Source organism: Astyanax mexicanus, chromosome 19 (genome assembly GCF_023375975.1).
Source record: "Astyanax mexicanus isolate ESR-SI-001 chromosome 19, AstMex3_surface, whole genome shotgun sequence".
NCBI classification, from domain to species: domain Eukaryota; kingdom Metazoa; phylum Chordata; class Actinopteri; order Characiformes; family Acestrorhamphidae; genus Astyanax; species Astyanax mexicanus.
This window is the reverse complement of record NC_064426.1, coordinates 10,205,778-10,227,260: the sequence shown is the minus strand read 5'-3', so window position 1 is coordinate 10,227,260 and position 21,483 is coordinate 10,205,778. Positions and strand designations below refer to the sequence as shown.

Genomic DNA, 21,483 nt, shown 5'->3' with positions numbered 1-21,483 from the left:
ATGTACAGGCAGAAAGTGAGTTTAGAAAAGGATTTCTACTAAGTGCCAAAAAAAGTTTCTTTTATTGTAAATATACTGTATATAGTACATGAAATAATAGCACCTCTATTAGAAATGGATAAGAACTGATTAATGTAAAATGAATGTTTCTAGGCAAACTTGGAAATGCATCATCGTACAGGGCTTCTGTAATGTTTTGTTGTCGTTTCAGAAAATAAAACGTAAATTTAAATTAATCACATTAGATTGTTGTGCAAAAATGTGTATTCCTTGTGAATTCCCATGCAGAACTGCTCTATGGAGCCTACTTTGCATGCGATTCCTCCAGCTTTCAGACAGTTGTTGCTGGGTGAGGTCGGAGCTCATGAGTCCAAGCCAACATTGTCTATATAGACTGCAGAGGGAGTTTTAAATGAGTAATGCAGCACACATTGGAAGCTAACCTACTTTATTGTTATTGGCTTGTAATTGCACTTTTTTTCTTTAAAGCCAAATTTTGAGTCTGTGCCCCTTTTGCACTGCTCGAGTCTCAAACAGTGTATGACATAAAAATCTGCAAACTAGAGCCAATGGAAAGATGCTAACAAAATACACTGACACCCAGAACATGCAAATTGAGCTCGGTATGTATATAATGATATCAATTTGATTGAATGAATGAAAAATATTTCAATGCACTCAGTGCTGGCAGTTCTTTGTTTAAAGAAGAGGTAGTCTCTGTTAAATCCAATAAATTTTTAGAGACTGGTATTATAGGCAGGGATTAAGGTTTAATCCATGTCTGGGAATCTGTATATGGGCCTAGCAACACTGCATTTGTAATTGTATTGGTATTTGTAAGACACGTTCTGGTATTGTGATGACCCTAGTGAAGTCAACTGTTTATACTCTAACTGCTATCCTGTGCATGCAATTTTCTTTTTAATTATAGTATTAAAATAAATCTAAATTACTTGTTTTGCTGTTATCAGAAGTACAGGTCTTAACTTCAAGGTCAAATTTTGGAACCCTCTAAAACTCTTCTGTTGTTCAGTGGTCCCAGAGTAAAGCTTCTTTAGGCTGGCTTTGGCTAAAATGCAAAGAATGCCACAAGAAATTTTATTGCAATTTCTTGATGGAGAGCAAACTCCTCCTGAGGAAGTAATAATGGAATGAAGATATTCAGCTCAGTTTGGTTTGTTTGTTTTTGTATGTGTTTGCATTATACACTGTTGGATCTCTGAGCTGTAAGCGGGTTACTGGAATTTGCCTTAACTTTTTAGAAAGTTCTTAAGGTTGTCTTTAAAACATCTATCCATCAGTAATATTACCAGGCCTCTCACCTACTTAGCATATTTAATAAAAAACAATATTATGACAGGCCTACTAACAACATTGTGCAAAGAGTCTAAAACACAAGGAAGTAAAATCCATACACAGCATTCAAATACTTACAGAGCCGAGTCTGAACATTGACCTTTTTTCAGTGCCTAAACAGACTGGAGAGTTGAAAACTTTGAAGAAACTTTTGTTTCTTATTTCACAAATGTATTTGACTAAAATTGGATAACCTGACTGTAAGGGCACTCTCTGGTCATTTTCATTTGGAGTTGAAAACCTATTTTTAGCTCTGCATTGTGATTGTTCATTTAGATACTGATGCAGTGTAGACTTTTATTGATGGTCATTTTCTCAGCAAAGATGTGTTGCAGTTACTCAGCATTTTCCTGCTCCAGCTAATCTTCCAAAGACACTTTGTGAACGCCACACAGTAGATTTGTGTGTGCCTAGAGTTTATTGGGTCTTCATCCGTATTAGGCATCTCTCTGAGGGAGGTTGAGGGTTGAAATCATATTCATCCACATGTAAGCCTCATTGCCTTCTGCCAAAATAGTTAAAACCATACCTGATTAGTTTTTGCTGCAGGGTATCTTTCATAAAGCACAGCATAGAAAGCACTATTGGAGCTGGATTAAGTTTCCAAGAGGAGGTTGCATAATGTGTAATTTGGTGGGTTAAGACTGGCTTAGTAAAGAGAAAAAATATCATTACAGGACACTGCACGGCCATGTTTGTTCAGGTCCCGCAGAATCATTGAAATGTTGAAGTTTGCATCACCTCAACTTTTCTTAATAATGACTGTGAACTAGTCATAGACTTAACAAGTTGAAGTTATCAAAAAGCTCAAATCTCATGGGGTTTGTCATCTTCTCCACTGTTTACTGTATTGGAAAATCTGGCTTTGGTTTTTTAAACTCTTGTCTGTCTCTGTATGTATGAATGTTTAAGTTAAATGCTCATTTTGCAGCGCTGTCACATGTTGTGGAATGTAGAGAAGAGCAGATGTTTCTAAGTCATAAAAGTCTTTAGTCCCAGACCGGTTCCAGAACTGTGCGGAAATGCCGTTTGTAAAAATGCCACCGGGAAATGTCGTTTGCAAAGCAGTTATTGCTATGCTTGATATGCTGCATATGGTTTAGGCATTTTCCAGAGTCCGGTCATCTATCACGATAGAACCAGTTTGATTGAACAACAGACAGACATTGCCTTTATTTAACTATAGGCCTACTTTAAGTTGCATAAGATAGACAGAAAATATTGCTACTAAGTAATGGACATATATTTCTATTATCGTGTTTGCATTATGCTTGACTGAATTGGCTAAATATTTTTGATTATGTAAATATTTTGGCTCATTATAACTTTTATAGATGTTTTTATAGATGTTCACAGGACACATTGTCAAAAGAAACTGGTGAAAACTGTAAAACATTGGGACAGGTTTGAGGCTTGTTTGCAAAATGTGACCAATTACACTATCAGTAATGCTTTTGCCTGGATTGCAATAATGATCCAATGATTCTATGTTGTTTTCTATTGCTTAAAAATAGTACTTGGCTTTTTACAGTCAACAATTTTACTTTTGTTTACCTTAGCCTTACTTTATTTCAAAGTTGAACTCAGTTAAAACAATGTATGCTCTGTGCTGTTGTGCACTCGTACTCATGTCTACACACGTGTTCACATTCTAATTAGCCACATAGCCATTAACGAATGCTTGTGGCATTCTCTAGACCTCCTTTATGAACACGTGTATCTCTGGCATTTTTTTTTCTTACTTTATTTTCTTTCCATACTACCTAAACCATGTGGGAAATACACTGCAAACACCAAGCCAACAGTTTGTACCAAAGACAAATGCTGTCCATTGTTTGTTTAAATAGTTCATGTATTGTTTTTAAGGTAACATGTTCGATTCTTTGTGACGGTCATTTCAACCAGCACTACTTTTGTTGAAAGTCAATCTCTATACACTTGCACTGCAGAGAATCAGTGAGTGTCTCCTCTCTGCTACCCCAGCCTCCCTGTTTTCTGTGGTTCTGCAGTCATTGGCATCTATTTTCAGTACAAAAGCTCTCGGCTATTCACAAGGCATCATTTTTTTTTTATCCCTAATTGAAAGCAGAAAAAGAAGACTAATTTAGTCCAGCTCTGGAGTTTATTGTGGAAACTTTGTTTGTTGCATTTAAAACCTAAAATCACTGAATTCTTTTTCTTTGCGTTTATTTGATCGAAGCCTTGTGAAATACGAACGCACTTAAATTAGTATAGAAGACTAATAGCAGTATGAAGTTCAGCCTGTGGGCCTGTATTCATTAAACTGGTAATCAATGCTGCTCAGTGCAAACACTAATTCAAGAGATGGGAGTTTTTTCTTATGTGCACCATATGGTTCTAGTAACTGCTTGGAAATCTCAGAAATTTGTATGGTTTCATTTAGTCCTGAAAACAAGCCTCTGGTTCTCAGTTTCTCCCCTCCAGGAAGTCAGTCCGTCTGTCAGCCACAGTGTTCTCCTCTTTGCTCATCCTGCGTCTGTTTTTTGGTGGCTGACCACTCCGGCCTGGTCGTTATCTCCTGAAGCCCTCGGCCCTGTCAGTCCGCACACTTCCTGTCATAACATTCATTTAGTGGAACTGGGAAGTGACACGAGTCAGACTGAGGGCTGTGTTTAGTGATTTTCTTAATGCTCCTGGCCTTTACTGGCCCTGATGCTTTGTTTTTACTGGCCAGAACATTTTCCTGTTGGAGCTGAGTAATGTGATATGATATATATTTCAGTATCTCAAGTTATGAGCAAATTATGGATATTATTGTTGATGGAACTGCAGAACAATGCACTACAATCATTACAAAAAGAGAATATTTATTCATAATTGATAATGGGTCTATTCTGTGTAGCGCTGAACAATATGGCCAGAAGTTATATTGCGATAAATTACTTAATTTTAGTCAATACGATATAATTTTGATATCGATATAATACTACTACTACTACTATTACTACTGTCACAAAATGTAATTAAAGTCTTTAAAACCTCCTCTCTCAAAAACTATATAATACTTTAAAAAAATGGTCAAAATAAATCAATGCTTATTTTTTATTTGCATATAGCAAAATAAAAACATCCCTGTTATACATAAACCCATAACCTATATACCTATTACCAACATAAATAACTTAAATTACAACAAAGGCAGAGCTTCTTATTGTTTTGTAAACAAATTTAAAAGATTAAAACAAAACTGCTTTAACCAGGGTAAAGAATAAAAAAAGCTTTCATATACAGGAAGTGGACATTTATATCCCTGTCAAATAAACAAACCTATAGGATTTATCAACTGTAAATAACTTAATTACAACATAAACCACAAAAGTGTTTTCGCCAGAATAAGGAAAATATTGTATGTAGTGGAACTATTTGAGGTGGTGGAACAGATTAGATGTATAACCGCTGCTAGTCGGCTCAACTCTCCGGCACAGTTTGGAGAAAGCTAGTCTGAAGCCAACCCGCTTTCACAGAAGAGTAAAGTGGCCAGCGTGGGGGACAGGCCACAGGGTCAGTTCATTGTGCTTCGTCACTGAGGAAAAGCGTCATTCTCGCCTTGCGGGTGGAAGGGAAGCCATGTGCAGAGGCTGCAGACACTAAGGGCACTTTTTTCCTTTCCATTGTGTCAAGGAGTTCAGAGGCTTTTAGTACGATCAGGATGATTAATGAGCATTTTATTTCATTTATTACTGTAACTGCTCCAAGAGGCAAAAACAAGGGGGAGTCTACTTACACTAGGAGTTTTATTTATTGTGGTTCTTCAGCATTCAGCAATGATTCAGCCAAAAATCTCATTGACACAGTTTCTGTCTTACCACAAATGTAGTAAATCGGCCAAGATATGTTTGGTGTTCTAAAACTGAAGTACTTAAATTTTGCCCTGGCGTTTCCAAACTAATGAGACTAAATGAAGTGTGTTCCCCACCAATTGGATGGTGCGTAATGGTGAGTGAGAAGGTCCCAAGGTCCAAACTAATATCACAAGAATTCAGGATACTTTTGTGGTGATTTATATTTTTGCCAATATCAGCAGGCTACAGTCCAAGGGTATCAGCAGGCTACAGTCAAATAATACTCACCTGTGGACAACAAAAGAGCTAGTGTTTATAGTGGTTAGCGGCTAATGCTAATGCTTCTCCAGCAGTGCTAGCTGGGCTGAGCAGAAGGCTACAGGCTGATAATGCTCACTATTTGAACGGTGAAAGAGCTAGTGCGGTTAGCGGCTAATGCTAATACTGCTGGAGAATTAAAGTAAAACTTCTGTACAAGGCTGCACTGCTCCTTACAACCTGACTGGTAAAAGTCATGCATAAGGTGCACTGGATTATAAGACGCATTGACGTTTTTTGGGGGGAAAATAAAAGTATTTTAAGTGCAAAAAAATTCAATAAACTACTCAGCTACTAAATTAGTCAGTTATTAGTTGCAGCCCTAGAGTCAGGTAATTTAGTGTAAGTACCAAGCAGTGGAAAAGTGCTGTAAATTGAAAGCATAGTGGAGTGGTCAGTAACTACCCTCCTTGTGACACACTAGAGTTCACTTCCCTGGCCAGGCAAGAACATTGCACTACACCAATAAGAGTCCTTTCCTGAACACTAAATTTTCCTCTCTGTTTAACAGAAATCTAATGTAAGTCTCTTTGGATAAGGGCATTATTCTGATGCTGTAAATGTATGTTTACAGATTGTAATAAACTATAAACTATAGCTATTCATGGGGTTGCCAGGCCTTAGCCAGTGTGTGAGTTGGTTGGGTGGGTGTGAGTTGGTTGGGTGGGTGTGAGTTGGTTGGGTGGGTGGGTGGGATTATCTTTGTTATGGTCATGTGATTCAGACAGTGTTCTAATGGATTGTAATGACCCACAGGAAGTACAGAGGGAGTAAATGAATTATTAGCTACATTAACCCCTGTTGCTTCAGTACATTTTTAACAAGCTTTTTATGTGTCACGGTGGGCTTATAGCAGAGCTCTACATAGTGTTTCTGTAGTGCTTTTTCACATACCGGAGCTTGTTTAGCACTGCAGGCACTGGAAGCACATTACCATGGCACACAGACAGTGGAACAAAACGCGTTAGTGTTTGCCTCGCTTTTACGGTGTTTGTCAAAGCTGCTGTCTGTTCATTGTGCTCTAGTTTCACTAAAATTCTCCTCTTGGTGCCAAAGAATTGCTGTGTTCTCATGAAAAGTCACTTTAGGGAGTGTTAGGGAGGCCCTCTAACACTATACAGGGTATCAGGGGGAATGGAAGTTAAACATTTTTTGGTTACGATAACCAGTGTATCAGTGGAAATTTATTGAAAGATAATGGCAGTAATGACATGATCTTTTCTATTTTCTTTTCTTGTCCAATTTAACGTCTCTGGCAATAGGACAAGCAAATAAGCCCAGGCTCTAGCCATCTTCACTAGCTACTACTAATGGGGTTGCCAGACCTTAGCCGCTTCCACCAGATCCTTCTCAGGTGTGCCCAGGTGCTATCAGGCCAGCTGAGACTCTGAGACTAAGGGTCTCCTCCCAGATAATTCTGGTATTGGTATTGGTCTCAATGCAAAGCAGCAGCCTCTACCCTAAGCATCTTCCCTGATATCAATACTGCAGCTTTTGTACATAACCTTTGGTCAATGCCTTTTCCTCTCACTTTTGATCCAGACTGAATATCACCAAGTAACTCTTTTACAGGTGCTGGTCAACGAATTAGAATAATTTGAAATCAACACTCTTCACAGAAAACAAAAATTCGAGCATTTATTCTAATTCAATGAAACGGTTTCTCCATTATTCTAATTCAATAAAATAACAGTGTCACAGTTAAATGGGCTAAATGGGCCTTTTGGAAAGCTCAGCTGAGCAAATTCTTTTCCAGGTAACAAGTTCTGTGATTAGTCTAACGAGTAGGACAGGTGCGGTGAACACCTGATTTGCTTTCTGCACAAAAAATGCATTCAAAGAATTTCATGATTGCACTATTTCAAATTATTCTAATTCGTTGACCAGCACCTGTATTTGGGGTGAGTTTTCACTCCCTTTTTGGAGGGAACATGCCGTTTTTATGCATGATATCCACAAACTATGGCTTTAGACTTGGAAAGGCTGATTGTAATACCAGGCAGATGTGTGTGTGTATACAAAGTTTAATTACAGATGAGGAATGCAGTCAAACTAGAAAGGAGCTTTTCCTCTCACATAAATAGCACAATTTCAACCACCAAATAAATGTGCTGTTTTGGACAAAAAAAAAAAAGACTTAAGTCATTGGAAATTGTCAATGGTGGTGGTAGTTTGAGTTTGTTATAAATGTTAAGACATGGTCAATGGCTCAGCTGTGCCTTGTTTGGTCCTCAGTGTTTTGTTGTAAACATTGGCTGTTCAAATTAGATCCTGAATATGGAATCCATATAAGATATCTTAACACGGAAAAAGTCATTCATTATCATGTTTTCACTTTTGGTATAGCATGTCGGTGAATAGTTAAATTTGGATTTTGGGTGCAATATTTGTTTAGGTTAATAACTATTTATGTTCATAGCTTGGGATTCATTAAAAGCCCAAGCTATGATTTCTGAAAGCAGCTGTAACTATACACTAACTATATACTATTAAATGCACTTTTCTGAGAATTTGGCATGGCAGATTTATGCCATTCCACCCAGTGCCCATAGAATGAGGCTAGCATTAGTCAGTAACGTGACTAAAGCAGGAAACACTGAGCTGAGTTGATAATGTCTGATGTATTCACAGGGATGACCTTTCAGCCTGCCTGTGTTTCTGTAGAGTTTAGTTCTAGCGTATTGTAAATGTCTGCCTGTGCTATAAAACTGTAAATATCATGCTGTTAACAGCAGTTTGGTTTGAAAGGTCTTCACATCCTGCCTGTCATGCCCAAGTTTAAAATGAACAAAATGTGCCACAGATGGATTTAGTTTTTTTTTTGTTTGTTTTTAAGAGCAGGGCAAAAAATGTTGAGACTATCCTGAATTATTTAAAAATCCATCCATCCAAGTTCTGGTTCTAGTGTCTGAGAGCCATAGCAGAAGTCCAGATTCATCAGGCAGGCTATGATCTTCAGCCTTCAGCTGGTGATTCTGTTGTTGTCTAACAAAAATGAAACCTTTCAGTTTCAGTGGTACCAGTGACAGTTAATAAAAGTCCTCTTCATTTTCTGGTTTGACATGGGACATCCTGGAGTTGGTACAAAAAGTATTCGTATGTTAAAAAAAAAATAATAATAATTTAAGGTTAATGTTTTTGTTCTGTCTAAAAATGCTTAATTCTCAGTTTTAGTTCTTTTGCCTAGATTACCTAGCTAACTAATTGCAGATTTTCTCAACTACCTGCTCTTAGACTGAATATGTCACTGTGGATCATTATGTAATAGTGTAGTTGTTTGTGCAGAGTAGTCCAGTGCAACAGCTCATTGTCAAGCCTTTTTAAGGGTATTAGGGTATGTTAAAGCAGAGAATCCACAAAAATTTACAAGGCAGGGTTCCCCTAGGACCTTGGTTTGAAAATGCTGCTGTAGAGAATGATGTGTGTTGAGTAGACTAGTGGTGCATATGACCTTGACTTGACTGAAAGGAAATAGTGAAGGAGGAGTGTGCTGCTTTTTTAATGACTGGAAAGGATCAGGGAAGTGAGGAAGTGGTTTTCTGGCCTGAGAGGTGGAAGCTAGGTGTGTCATCTTATGGGCAGCAGTGAAAACAGAATAGTGTTGTGAGAAAAGAATGAATGGCTGTTCTTGCAGCTTTCTGACTGACTGATTTCAGGAAGCAGAAGGTTTTTCAAATACACTAAGTTCTCTATAAACCTCCAAAGTCGTTTCTGTATCTTCAGACAGATTATTTTCTGTATATTCAGACCATTTCTGAGTGTGGAGAGTTGTCGGTTTTGGCTCTGGTGTGAGAAAGTTGGGGGTTTCCCCACTTGTGTTTTCTCTGTGGCTGTATGACCATTCAGAATATGGGAGGAGTGATACCACACTGAGTTTTTCATTCTCAGTAAAGCACAGCTGCCAGATGTTTTGCATGCTACTCCTTCAGTAGTACAGACACTGTTTGTCAAATAACTGGGGACACCTAGGTTCCATTCTGAAATACTAGGTTCACATGCGTGACTTGCACTTTAGAGATTTGATTTGTACCAGTACCACAGATAGTAGAACATGTACTTGCACCAAAGATACTGAAGAATAAACTAAGACTAAATTCAAGCAGAAAAAGTATTTTAAATCATGATACATTTTTTAAGGGATTAACACCACTAATATCATTTAATTTTGACAATCTAATGCTTATATTTTTAAAAAGAACTTTTAAAAACTCAAATGCATTTAGTAATATGCTCTGGGAAGAATGTTTGTAGATTAAGCAGTTAATACTTAGCAGTAATGCTGTTGTTTTTATTCCTAACAAAGTGCCACAAACATGCTTATTGTTTGTTACATTAAGAGATCCAAAGGTATCGCAGCCTCTCATTGTGACAGTATGATAGTGAGATTACTCATGTCTACTGTTAAATAAATGTATTATGTGAGAATAATTATTGCTTTTTGAATTTTTTTTGGTTGCGATTTTAAAAAAGGTATCGATCAAGCCCTAGTCTTTATAATCATTTGAATAGATTTGTTTTACTTTTTGCCATTTTTATTTTTGTGAAAGTGGTCTTAAAGTCTTAAATTTAATGTCCCATATCTGCCTGTGTTCTGCCTGTTTCTCTTTTCCTATATATTTTGCTGTACTGCACAAAGTGTTCAGTTTCCATCTCATTAGACCAGAGAATATTTCCACATGTTGCTGGACTCTGAGCTGGCTTTTAAATAAATGTGGCTTCTGTCTTGCCAGTCTGCCAAAAATACCTGATGTATAGTCTGCTACAGACAGGGTTGTCCATCAAACAGGTTCTCATATCTCTGCCCAGGACTTTTGGAGCTTTAAGACTAAGAGTCAAGTTCATTCTTGCCTGTATAACAAAAGCAAAGCTCTTGAAAAGTTCAAGGTTGCCCAGACAAATTATTGGAAACACTGTGGTCTTGGGCATCTTCAAAGACTTCCTTGATCTTGATCAATGCCTTCCCAAATCTGATTGCAGAGATCCACAGTTTGTTATTACAATACGCAAGCCATGAAATTCAACAATCTAAACTAAAGGCTCAAAGTTTCAATTTGCACTTTTTTATCAGCATTTTTTACTGCATGTGCGTACTTTGTGTTAGACATATGAACTCTTTGACATTAAGGTGAATTGGACAGAGTGCTTTAAGAGTCGTCTTGCCTTGCTAAGGGCAGTTTGCAAAGCTGAACTTGCTCACCTTTTTGCATGCTCTGTTTCTCTTTCTCATTCTCCAACTTGTTTCATCTCCCAGTATAATTATAACATTTATGTTTATTAGTAGAATGCAAAAACTCACTGTATATATGGAGTATTGTTGCTGTCATTTAAAAACCTTGCATCTCCAAAATGACAACAGTTAGAGAAGGAGAAACTTTCAGTACAAGTGTCGGGTAGAGTCAGTTAAGATTTTCTTCTCAGCCATTTTGGTGCATTTCTGTTGCTCCATTCATGATGAAATGTGGACACCATGTAAAGAACAACTTTGAGATTCACTTTGATTGTAATACTTGAAGGCCTTTTTGACAGTGTCTGTTCTGACAGTTGAATTTTCTGTAGTGTAGGAGTTAAATAGTGTCCGGGTTTTTGTTTTGCACGTTAAGGAATTTGATGGTTTCTGGTTGTGCCCTGATATATAAGTCTGTGTGTGTGAGAGCTGAATAGCTGGTGCCAGGCCAGGAGCTGCCAGTGGGTCAGGTTACTGGTCTTTTTTTTCTTCCTTTCTTTCCACAGTCATTCCACCCATTGAAGGGAAGTTGCTTCATTGACTTTTGCTCTGTCATGAGTGCAGCAGTTTAAAGCAACTGGTGCAGTGTTTTCACAAAACGGGTTTCACTAACTGGGTCATTTAAACCCAATAGGACACTCTTTTGCTTCAGTCCTATTGGACAGAATTAACTCTCGGCTCAAGTTATCTGACTGAAAACCCTGCTTTGTGAATAGGCCCCGTCCAGGAAACAGCATGTACTGGAAAGTGAAACTCATTTAAAGCATTCCTGAGAAATTTTAGATTATCTCTACATTAACCATTTGAGTTAGTGTTGTTCTTTACATTTCCTACTTTTAATCCTACCGCATTAAAAGAAACTGACTCAGTGTCTTTTAAGGTATATGTAAATTACTTCTGATCTGAGTGGCTGCCTCTGATAGTACCTCATGAAACAGCAGTCTGGGCTGAAACTCTCCTTGTTACTTAAGCCAATGTGGTGGAGCATTTCTATTGGTCCATTTATCATGAAATTGACACAATAGACAACTTATTAACTTAAATGTTGCTGACTGGAGTTTTTGCTCTGTGTGATTTTTAAACGAGAAGAGAGATCACTTTTAATATTAGAGTATAACTGTAACAAACAGGGTTTTAATTTCAGGGCTATTACTGCCTATGAAACATTCTGTATAAATATATGATATGCCCCCTTTAAAGAGCTTTCATCTCTTGGAAGCTGCAGAAGCTGTTGGGTGTTTTTCACCCCTAAGCTGAGGAGTTATCACAGAATGTGTGCGTTCAGGAAGTGGTGACTTAGTTGCTGTTGACATTTGACATGAAGCCTGTTGCTTCAATGCTTCAATCGTGGTTTAAAGGCATTTATCGCTCATCTAAGTGCAGTTAAACTCGTTTTTACCCAGCTGAGAAGATGACTGGTTTCATTTTGACTTTGTAGAGGTTAGATATGAATTTGCTCTATCTGTGCAGTGGAATGGAAAAGTGCACAATAAACGACTGTTTCTAAAGGAATGTTCCAGCATTTTTCATACTGATCTGTGTGTAGTTTTTGTTAAATGTAGTTGTTTACCACAGAGAACACATTTCAACACGTTTCCCTGTACCTGGAAAAAAACTGAAGGAAAAATGAGTGGCTTTATATGCGCTCAGTAATGGAGTCATAATCACATGTCTGCAGTTATCTGGCTATTAACAGTTAAATATTATGCAGTTTCCTACATTGAATTAAAGCCTAGAAATCCAGTTAAATCAGATAAGGAGATTAAATTTCCCAGGACATTTATGTGCTTTTTTGCTATCTTTCACTATTGTTAGTCTGTGCATGTAACCTTTCTTTAGAAAATTGTGTAAAGCTACTATTAATCATGCTTGCCTAATCAGGCCCGGTGTACATTCACTAAATGACATATTAAACATATCAAAAGTGTAAATCAGAAGACTAAAATATCAAAATAAGTTTTGTAACTAGTAATCAATAAAAAAGAAAGCCAGTTCTCTCAAAATTAAGTGCAAATCTGCTGTTGGATGATTACTGTTTAATACTAGACTGCCATGAAGAGAGCTTAGGAGATGCTTCAATTAACACAGTGACATAGCACAACTTTTCTATTCATGATCGAGCTGTATGTATTATGCAAATTAGGCGATGACGTCATTTGGCGACTTGTGTTTAAAACCTCTGGTGTTGTTTTAACTGAATCCTTGAGGCAGAATCAGTATCTCTTCTGCCTGATTTTGCATACTTACATGCTTACATCATTTCTTCACCGTAACTACTTGGAGTCCTTTATGGAATACTCTGAAAATGAGGTCATTAGGAACAGCAGGCCTGGAGTAGGTACCGTCTTTATTCGACTGTATGTGAGCCTACTCCCTTGTGATGGATTACTGCTGGACTAGATGGATGCATTAATAAATGAGTGAGAACATTTCTGGCTGGAGAACAGGCTCTGAATGTATGGATATTTACGCAAATTGGAGAGTGTTAATGTGTCAGACTTCTCTAGCTCTAACCAAAAATTCCTTATTTCAGCATGTCTTGTGTTTATTATGTCTATTTCCCAGCTGTGCAGGAACCCTGTTCTTCCAACACAGTTGGAACACACTGTTCTTTAGTACTAACAATTTGTCTTGTTATATATGATGTGCCTTCTGGTGGCCTGTAGCTCCACTAAATGTTATAGCTTATAATATTATGACATTGTAAAGAGGGAAAAGTGCCTCTTTTTGAAAATATCTAGTTCATGATGATCAAAATGTGCTGCTGTTTGCTTTTCAAGGATTCATGGAGACTTTCATTCACATCACATGTGATCACATTTTGAAATTCACATAAGAAATTTAGCATGATAAAAAGAATTCTGCTGATCAGTAAAGCTTACTATTACTAGCCTACTATTGCAATGCATGCATAATATTCTTAAGAGCCAACTTAGAAAACTTGTTGAGCTATGAACTGTTGATGGTTTTTAATTGTCACTACTAGGGGTGGGCAGTATTATATCGTATACAATATATCCTGACACAGAAATATCATGATATTAAAAATCCATATCGTGATAATAGGGATGGTTTGTCTTAAAAGTAGTCCATTAATTACTGTGAAGCTTTAAGTGTATTTATTGTATAATTGTTTTAGTTTATATTTTTTGTTTGCAGTTTGCAGTATTGCAATATTTTTGCTGCATTATATTATTTTATGCTATATTGTTTATTTTGCCACATTATGATTATACTGTTATACTATTATACTATATTCCTGAAATGAATTAATTATTTTTCTGTTTTCCTATATTTCCAAGTATATCGCAAAAATACCCTGAAATATTGGGATATTATTTTAGAGCCATATTGCCCACCCCTAGTCACTACATTAGTTCATTGTACTCTTTACAGTACACAATGCTTGTAACCAGGATTTTTTTAATGGTTGCTTGCACACTACATGACCAATCAGTAATATTTGATCACAAATTACAAGAAGAAACCTGAACAAGACTGTTTTGCTCCATTGGATCACAGTTGTTGAGTACTGACCACATCAGCCTACCAGGAACACTCCACCAGATCAGCCATGCTGGAGATGCCGTCCCAATTTAATCCCAGCTCTTCTCTGAGTGGCTCAGTTTCTTATGCTGTACACCACTATAACAGGAGCAGTTGCTACTAGGTTTAATTCATTTTGATAATGTGATGCGTTCATCTAATTTTCACTAAATATCATTCTTCTGTCTCTCTTCACAGGGTCAGAGTTCACTTCCAGCTACAGTAGCAGTAGCAGCAGCAGAAGCAGTATGGCAGAGCCAGTAATCTCAGAAATGCCTCCGAGCGCATACCCGGAGAAACCCAGTGTGGACTTCAGCTATGTGGGTATTGATGCCATCCTGGAGCAGATGAGGAGAAAGGCCATGAAACAGGGCTTTGAACTTAACATCATGGTAGTGGGTAAGACTGATTGTTTTCCTCTGTCTAAACTCTAACAACTTAGATATGGGTTAATAAATTATAGAAAACCCCTGTATTGATCTAGTTCTTTGGGAAAAGGAGGAAGTCAACAGATAATTTTGGATAACTGGCTAAAAAGGAGATTAATGCTCAGGTGTAGTATGTTCCCCTTTTCATGGTCTTATAAAGAAATGTAAAGGTATAAAGCTGGAATGATTTCATAAGCTCAGCAACAACCAAAGGCCTGTGTGCCCACTGAAGTAGAAAAACACAGTTTTCCTTCTATTCTTGTGCACTTGCTGTATTTTTCATGCTGTAAGGCACACTTAATATCCTTTATATTTTCCCAAAAATGTCAGTGCGCCTTATGTATGAATTCTACAAGTCAGGTTGTAAGGAGCAGTAAAGCCACTCTGCTGAAGTGCAGCCTTATACAGGAGTTTTTGTGAAGTCTCTTCAGTATTATTGGCCTGTAGCCTGCTGCTAACCCTGGCTAGCACTCCTGAAGCATCATAAGCGTTATTCACTAAGCGCTAGGCGCTTGCTGTTTCACCATTCAGAGGTGAGTATTATTGGCCTGTAGCCTGCTGCTAACCCTGGCTTATACTGCTGGAGCAGCATTAGCATTATCCGCTAACCACTAGTGCTAGCTCTTTCACCGTTCAGAGGTGAGTATTATTGGCCTGTAGCCTGCTGCTAACCCTGGCTTATACTGCTGGAGCAGCATTAGCATTATCCGCTAACCGCTAGGCGCTAGCTCTTTCACCTGTTTGGAGGTGGGTATTATTGGTTGGCTACTAATGCTACCTTAATTAGATTAAGTATAGTTGTTTTTTTTTTTAAAGCATCTTGATTGCTTTAGGTCATACATATATATAATACATATATATAATACATACAGTTGAGGACGATATTATTAGCCCCCTTACAAAATAGTCCTTGTTTTCTAAGGATTTTCCAAGTGATATTAACCAGAGTAAAATAAACTAAACACAGCTTTTTTAGACATCGTAGTTTTATTTTGGATGCTTACACTATATTATATTCCACTCAGAAATGAAGATATTACACAAAACACAAAAACTATCAGGGTCAAAATTATTAGCCCCCCACATCCTAATAGTTAATTGTGTATCCTTTTTGCTGGATTACTGCCTGCAGACGTTTGTTGTAGTTTACAACAAGTCTCTCACACTTCATTTGAGGAATCCTGGCCCATTGTTCTTTAGCAAATCTCTCAAGTTCCTCTAGATTCGATGGTTGTCTTGCATGGACATTTTTCTTTAGGTCACCCCACAGATTTTCTATTGGATTTAAGTCAGGGCTTTGTGCAGGCCATTCAATGACATTCACTTTGGTCATCTGGAGATGGTTCTTCACCAGGAGGGATGTGTGTTTAGGATCATTGTCATGTTGGAAAATGAAGTGACGTCTCAGACCCAGTTTCACAGCTGACTGCTTAAGGTTCTCTTTCAAAATAGTCACATATTTTTCTTTATTCATGATTCCATCCACCTTGACAAGATTTCCAGTTCCAGATGCACTGAAGCATCCCCATAGCATAATACTCCCACCACCATGCTTCACTGTGGGGATGGTGTTCTTTGGGTTGAATGCCTGTCCTTTTTTTCTCCAAACATAAGCAGTGTCCCTGTGGCCAAAGAGCTCTAGTTTAGTCTCATCAGACCATAAGACACGCTTCCAGTATGAATAATTTTTCTCCAGGTTGTCCCGAGCATACTTAAGTCTTGCTTGAAGGTGCCTCTTCCTCAAAAGTGGAATTTTTCTTGGTCTGCACGCTCGCAGGTCATTCCTGTGCAGAGTTCTAGTGATGGTCTTCTTAGAGACTATGATTCCTGATGTGGCCAAGTCATTTGCCAGTGCCTTGGAAGTTAATCTGGGGTCTCTAGACACATTTCTCACTAGTATTCTTTCCAGTCTCTCTGAAATCTTTCTCTTTCTACCTCTGCCAGGCTTGTTCTGCACTGTGTTGCTGTCTTTGAATCTCTGAATGATGCCTCTCACTCCAGTTCTTGACACTTGGAAACGCTTGGATATCTTTGTATATGCCTCTCCTGCTTTGTGTGCATCAGTAATTCTTTTTCTCAGGTCCAAACTGATTTCCTTTGTTTTTGGCATGTTGCTTCCTCAACTGCCAGCTCCATAATGAGGCTTTTATACCATGTTTTAACTTAAATGAGTTAATTAACTTAACTTAATTGAGTGCAATCATCTGTTTCACCTGATCACCTTTATGCACTTCACCTGAGAAGGTAAAGCACATCACTGCACAAAAGTGGCTTGTGTGATGACTTAATAAATGTTAATTTCTTAAAGGGGGCTAATAATAATGTCCCTGGTCATTTTAGCTTATTCTTACATAATAATATTTTGGTGCACAAATATAAATATTTTGGTCCTTCTAATGAAAAATTGTATGTTCAGAAATGCTCTGTTAGAACTGCCTTGCTCTGCTAAAAAGGATCTTGCCAGAATTTAATAGGGGGGCTAATAATATCGTCCTTAACTGTATATATAATACATGGTGTCTGAACAGTGAAGGAGTGGAGGTGTACGTGAGCTCTCTTGCTGGATAAAAAAACTTTTACACATGATTCTTTTGCTTTACTGAGACGAGGAAAGTTGCATTTTATTGCATTGACCTTTGTAATTAAACGTCTACGGTTTTTCAGAAACCCTGTAATTTCATTTAAGTTGATGTGACCCTTTGAGGAAAAGTGGTATGAATTATGAAAAGCAATCTAATGAGGGAATCCTTTGATATAACGAGAGGTTGGTGATCCACGCTTTAATTTTCCAAATCACTACATATGTCAACATGTGATTCACTTTAAATAAAGCCCAGGCAGGCATCTTAAAACATTCAGTCGGTGTGTGTTCCCGTCTGTATGCGCATGTATATCTGCATGTGGTAGTTAAGGTAAATTAAGTGTTGCGTTTCCTGAAGCTGCTTTTCATAGCTGCCTGGTTGTGCATACGTCCTACATTCATGAAATGACGTGTCAAAGTGGCTGCATTGAAGGTGGCATAAAATAGACTGTAACATGTCAGAAGATTCGGAATGAACTGCATTTGTTTGTGTCTGTCAAACAGAAACGCCTGCTGGAATGCAGTTTAATTTAAAGTTTCATTTTTTTTAATATGGAGTTTTATTTATATGTAAACCTTGTTTAGTTTAAACATTGTTAAATATGTTTTCCTGAATGAGGCCCACGCTAGATAAAAAGAATTGTTGAGAAGCTTTGAATTCTTTAACATAGCTGTGATAGATTGATAAAGGTGACAGGTTTTAAGGAGCTTGGTGACGGCTGGAATGTGAGAGTTTAGCTGGACCAGAGCGACCTGCTGTATCAGTGCCACTGCTTTAGTGTCATTTACTGTTTCAGTCTCTGCTCTGTATCTACTAGTCAAAATTTTATTTAGGGTTACACTTAATTGCTTAGTATGCATTGTTTAAGTTCTGCTGTATCAGGAAAGCAGAAATAAAAAAAAAAATTTAAAACCAGAAAATAAATTTAAAGTATTATATAGTTGTATAGTTGTCTAGCTATGCTAACTTCAGCTGGCTAGCTAATAACAAATGTAATCAAACTGCCCATTTTTACCATAATATCAGACCTAAGACAAAAACTACAAACATTATACAGTGTGCATGTTAATGCAACCAACAGCATAGCACTCATAATCAATAATATATGATTTATGTTTAACTATATAGTTGCATAAAAGCTCTAATAGAATTCAGCTACTCCTAATGCCTGGTGTTCCAGTTCATCTGTTATACCAGAGGGGAAATTAAAACCGGTACACACCACCACACAGCTAGAGGTGCTGCAGAGCACTGTTTAGAACAGCAGCACTAAAGAAGCACACTGGCAGAGCTTGCTAGCTTACGCTAGCCATTTAGCATAAGAAGTTAAATCAATGGAAGCTCAGCTCTGTGGAGTCAAATGCTCATCTTGAGCTGTCCTGCCTGGAGAGAAATGAGAAGCTCCTGCTGTTGTTCCTCACTGTAAGTGTTTTTATCTGAGTAAAATAGAAAAACAGCAATTATTTACTCAGAAAAGAGATCTTTTAAAATATAATATTATTGTAGCTTGAAGGATCATTTTAATGCACACTGAATTGAATTTATGGGGTAATGTGGCTGATTTTAATACTGGAATGCCTTTAATGGCTTCAGGTCTAATGTATTGTAAATTGATATGGAACTTGTCTTACTTGTGCAATAGAGCTTTTAAAAAATATATTTTATATATATTTTTTTATGTAAACATTGAGTATTTTATGTTTGTTTATAGTGTATGGAACTATAAAATACTTAGATGTCTATAGCTTACATACTTCAGCTGTTTTTGAGCTAATGAAATCTGATTTCTTCATATACTGTGTAATTTTGTAGGAAAAAATGACCGCAATAGTAATCAATGCCTTAGTGTTTTATATTATTTGTACTCCTAACAGAACAGTAAGTAACAAACCTATTTAAAAGCTCAGTCATGCAAAAAAAACAATACCGTGATATCCCATGAAACCGCCAGAATCTGGGAAAAATACAGTGATATACATTTTTGGTCATACAGCCCAGCTCTAGCTTCTCCTTGTAATGAACAGAATGTACCTGCAGATTGTCTGTTTTAACTAAATCACTAAATGGTCAGTCACTTAAAGCAATAAAATAAAAAAATTAAGCAAAAAATAACTGTCTTTCCACCTCCAGTGTCTAATTCTAACAGTTTTGAGGAAAAAAATGAGATTGAACATGGTCTGGTTTACTATTAAAACCTCTGAGGATGGGTGGAGCTACATATACTGCAGCCAACCTGCAGAAGCGTTGTACTGCTGTACTGTCCATGCTTTTCTTCAGTCACTGATTGAGTGTTGTGTTTTGGAACTGCACGTGATGAGTGTGTGTTATAATCTGTGTTTGTGTAAAGATTGCTCGGTGTATAACAGATTGAGATCTGTGGTAAGTGTGGAAGATGTTTGAGTTGCTGGTGAATGGGTGTAAATTGCTGGACGAAGGCTGAATGTGTCAAAGTGAACTCACTGTTCCTCTACAGCTGCAGCTGCTTCATGCGGCTATGCTGGTCAGGCCGTCTGTTTATTTAACCCGGTCAAACAGCCAGAGCGAGCCAAAGCCCAAAAACCCAGCCAGCCCACTGACCAGCTGAAGCCTACCCACAGCTAGCCCTCTCTAGCCATTTGATACCTCTTTACACTTACTGGTTGGATGGGTGTGTTATGCATTTTTACTATAGATTTATTTATATTTCAATTTCAAAAATGTATATACTGGTGTCTGAATTTAACTTTTATTGCAGCTTCTATTTTTGTTTTTACTTGTCAGTTCCTCTGTTGGAATATGCAGGGGTATTGTTTCTACACTTACTACTAGAAGTAAATGTTTTTGAGGGTTGTTTTGTAATATTCAATGATGCAGAGGTCTGGACTGTCCAGGCGGTTATGTTCTAAAACCTTATGATTTTTGATGGTTTACTGGTATCAATTCCTCAGTAAAAGCTTCTTAATTAATAAGTTAATTTCTACCCAATCCACCAATACTGCTTCTACCCACTTTCATCATAGTTGAGGCTTTGCAAACCTGCCCATATTTCTGTATTTTAGCTTCTGTCTCTTGTTTTAGTTTAGTGGAGCTCTTCACCAACCACATACCACCACACAGTATTTAAAAGTTATTCAAGAACTGTGAACTCCTTTGAGCAATGTAGTTCTAACAGTAATACAAGGTCAGCAGTAATCAGTGTCTCAGAAAATTCTCCAAAACTCTCCAAACCATCACTGATTGGAGAGACACACAGTCCAAACTGCCTGAGGTCTTGTGTGGAGTTTCCACCTCTCTTCCTCCAGACTCTGCTCCCTTGATTTACAAATGACAAATGCTTCCCTCTGCTAACAAAGTTTTTCCCAGCAGGACCACACTGCCAAAAGTACTACCGTATTTTTCGGACTATAAGGCGCACTTAAAAACTTTTAATTTTCACAAAAATTGACAGTGCGTCTTATAATACGGTGCGCCTTTTGTATGGATTTTACTCGTCAGGTTGTAAGGAGCAGTAAACACACACTCCGTGCAGCGTTATAGAGAGTTTCAGTGCTATACAGAGTCCAGAGCCGTGCAGCTCCGAGGCTGAGCAGCAATAGCATTAGCTAGATGCTAACCGCTAAGCTAGCTAGCTTATTCACTGAGATCAGTATTATCTCAATTTTACTCGTCAGGTTGTAAGGAGCAGTAAACACACACTCCGTGCAGCGTTATACAGAGTTTCAGTGCTATACAGAGTCCAGAGCCGTGCAGCTCCGAGGCTGGAGCAGCAAATAGCATTAGCTAGCTTATTCACTGTTCAGAGATCAGTATTATCTAAATTTTACCCGTCAGGTGTAAGGAGCAGTAAACACACACTCCGTGCAGAGCTGTGCCGCTCCGAGGCTGGAGCAGCAATAGCATTAGCTAGATGCTAACCGCTTAGCTAGCTAGCTTTTTCACTGTTCAGAGATCAGTATTTTCTAAATTTAGCACTTTTAATACTGCTGGAGCAGTATTATTAGAGTTAGATGCTAATAGCTAAGCGTTCACCGTTCAGAGGTGAGTTATCGGCCTGTAAGTCTGTGCTGCTTTGCCTGGCTAGCATTAGCTAGATGCTAAGCGCTAACTCTCTCAGAGGTGAGTTTTATCAGCCTGTAATCTGCTTGTTTACCGTGTTAAAACAAGCTACGGGGGACGAATCGCTAGCTAATATCTCACTGTCTTACCAGAACACGCAGGATTACTCAGTGTAACGCTGTCGTTTAAGT

At 37.8% G+C, this 21,483-nt stretch overlaps 1 protein-coding gene across 5 annotated transcripts in view; it reads left to right on the top strand.

Annotated features, from left to right (window-relative positions):
- The window catches only part of septin9a (septin 9a), a 167,029-nt gene that overhangs the window by 122,368 nt on the left and 23,178 nt on the right, over positions 1-21,483 (top strand). For all 5 annotated transcript variants that reach the window (XM_022671920.2, XM_022671938.2, XM_022671926.2 and 2 more), the window contains one exon: positions 14,446-14,646. In XM_022671920.2, coding sequence (XP_022527641.1) covers positions 14,446-14,646 — 201 coding nt within the window. The remainder of the gene's footprint in view (positions 1-14,445; positions 14,647-21,483) is intronic.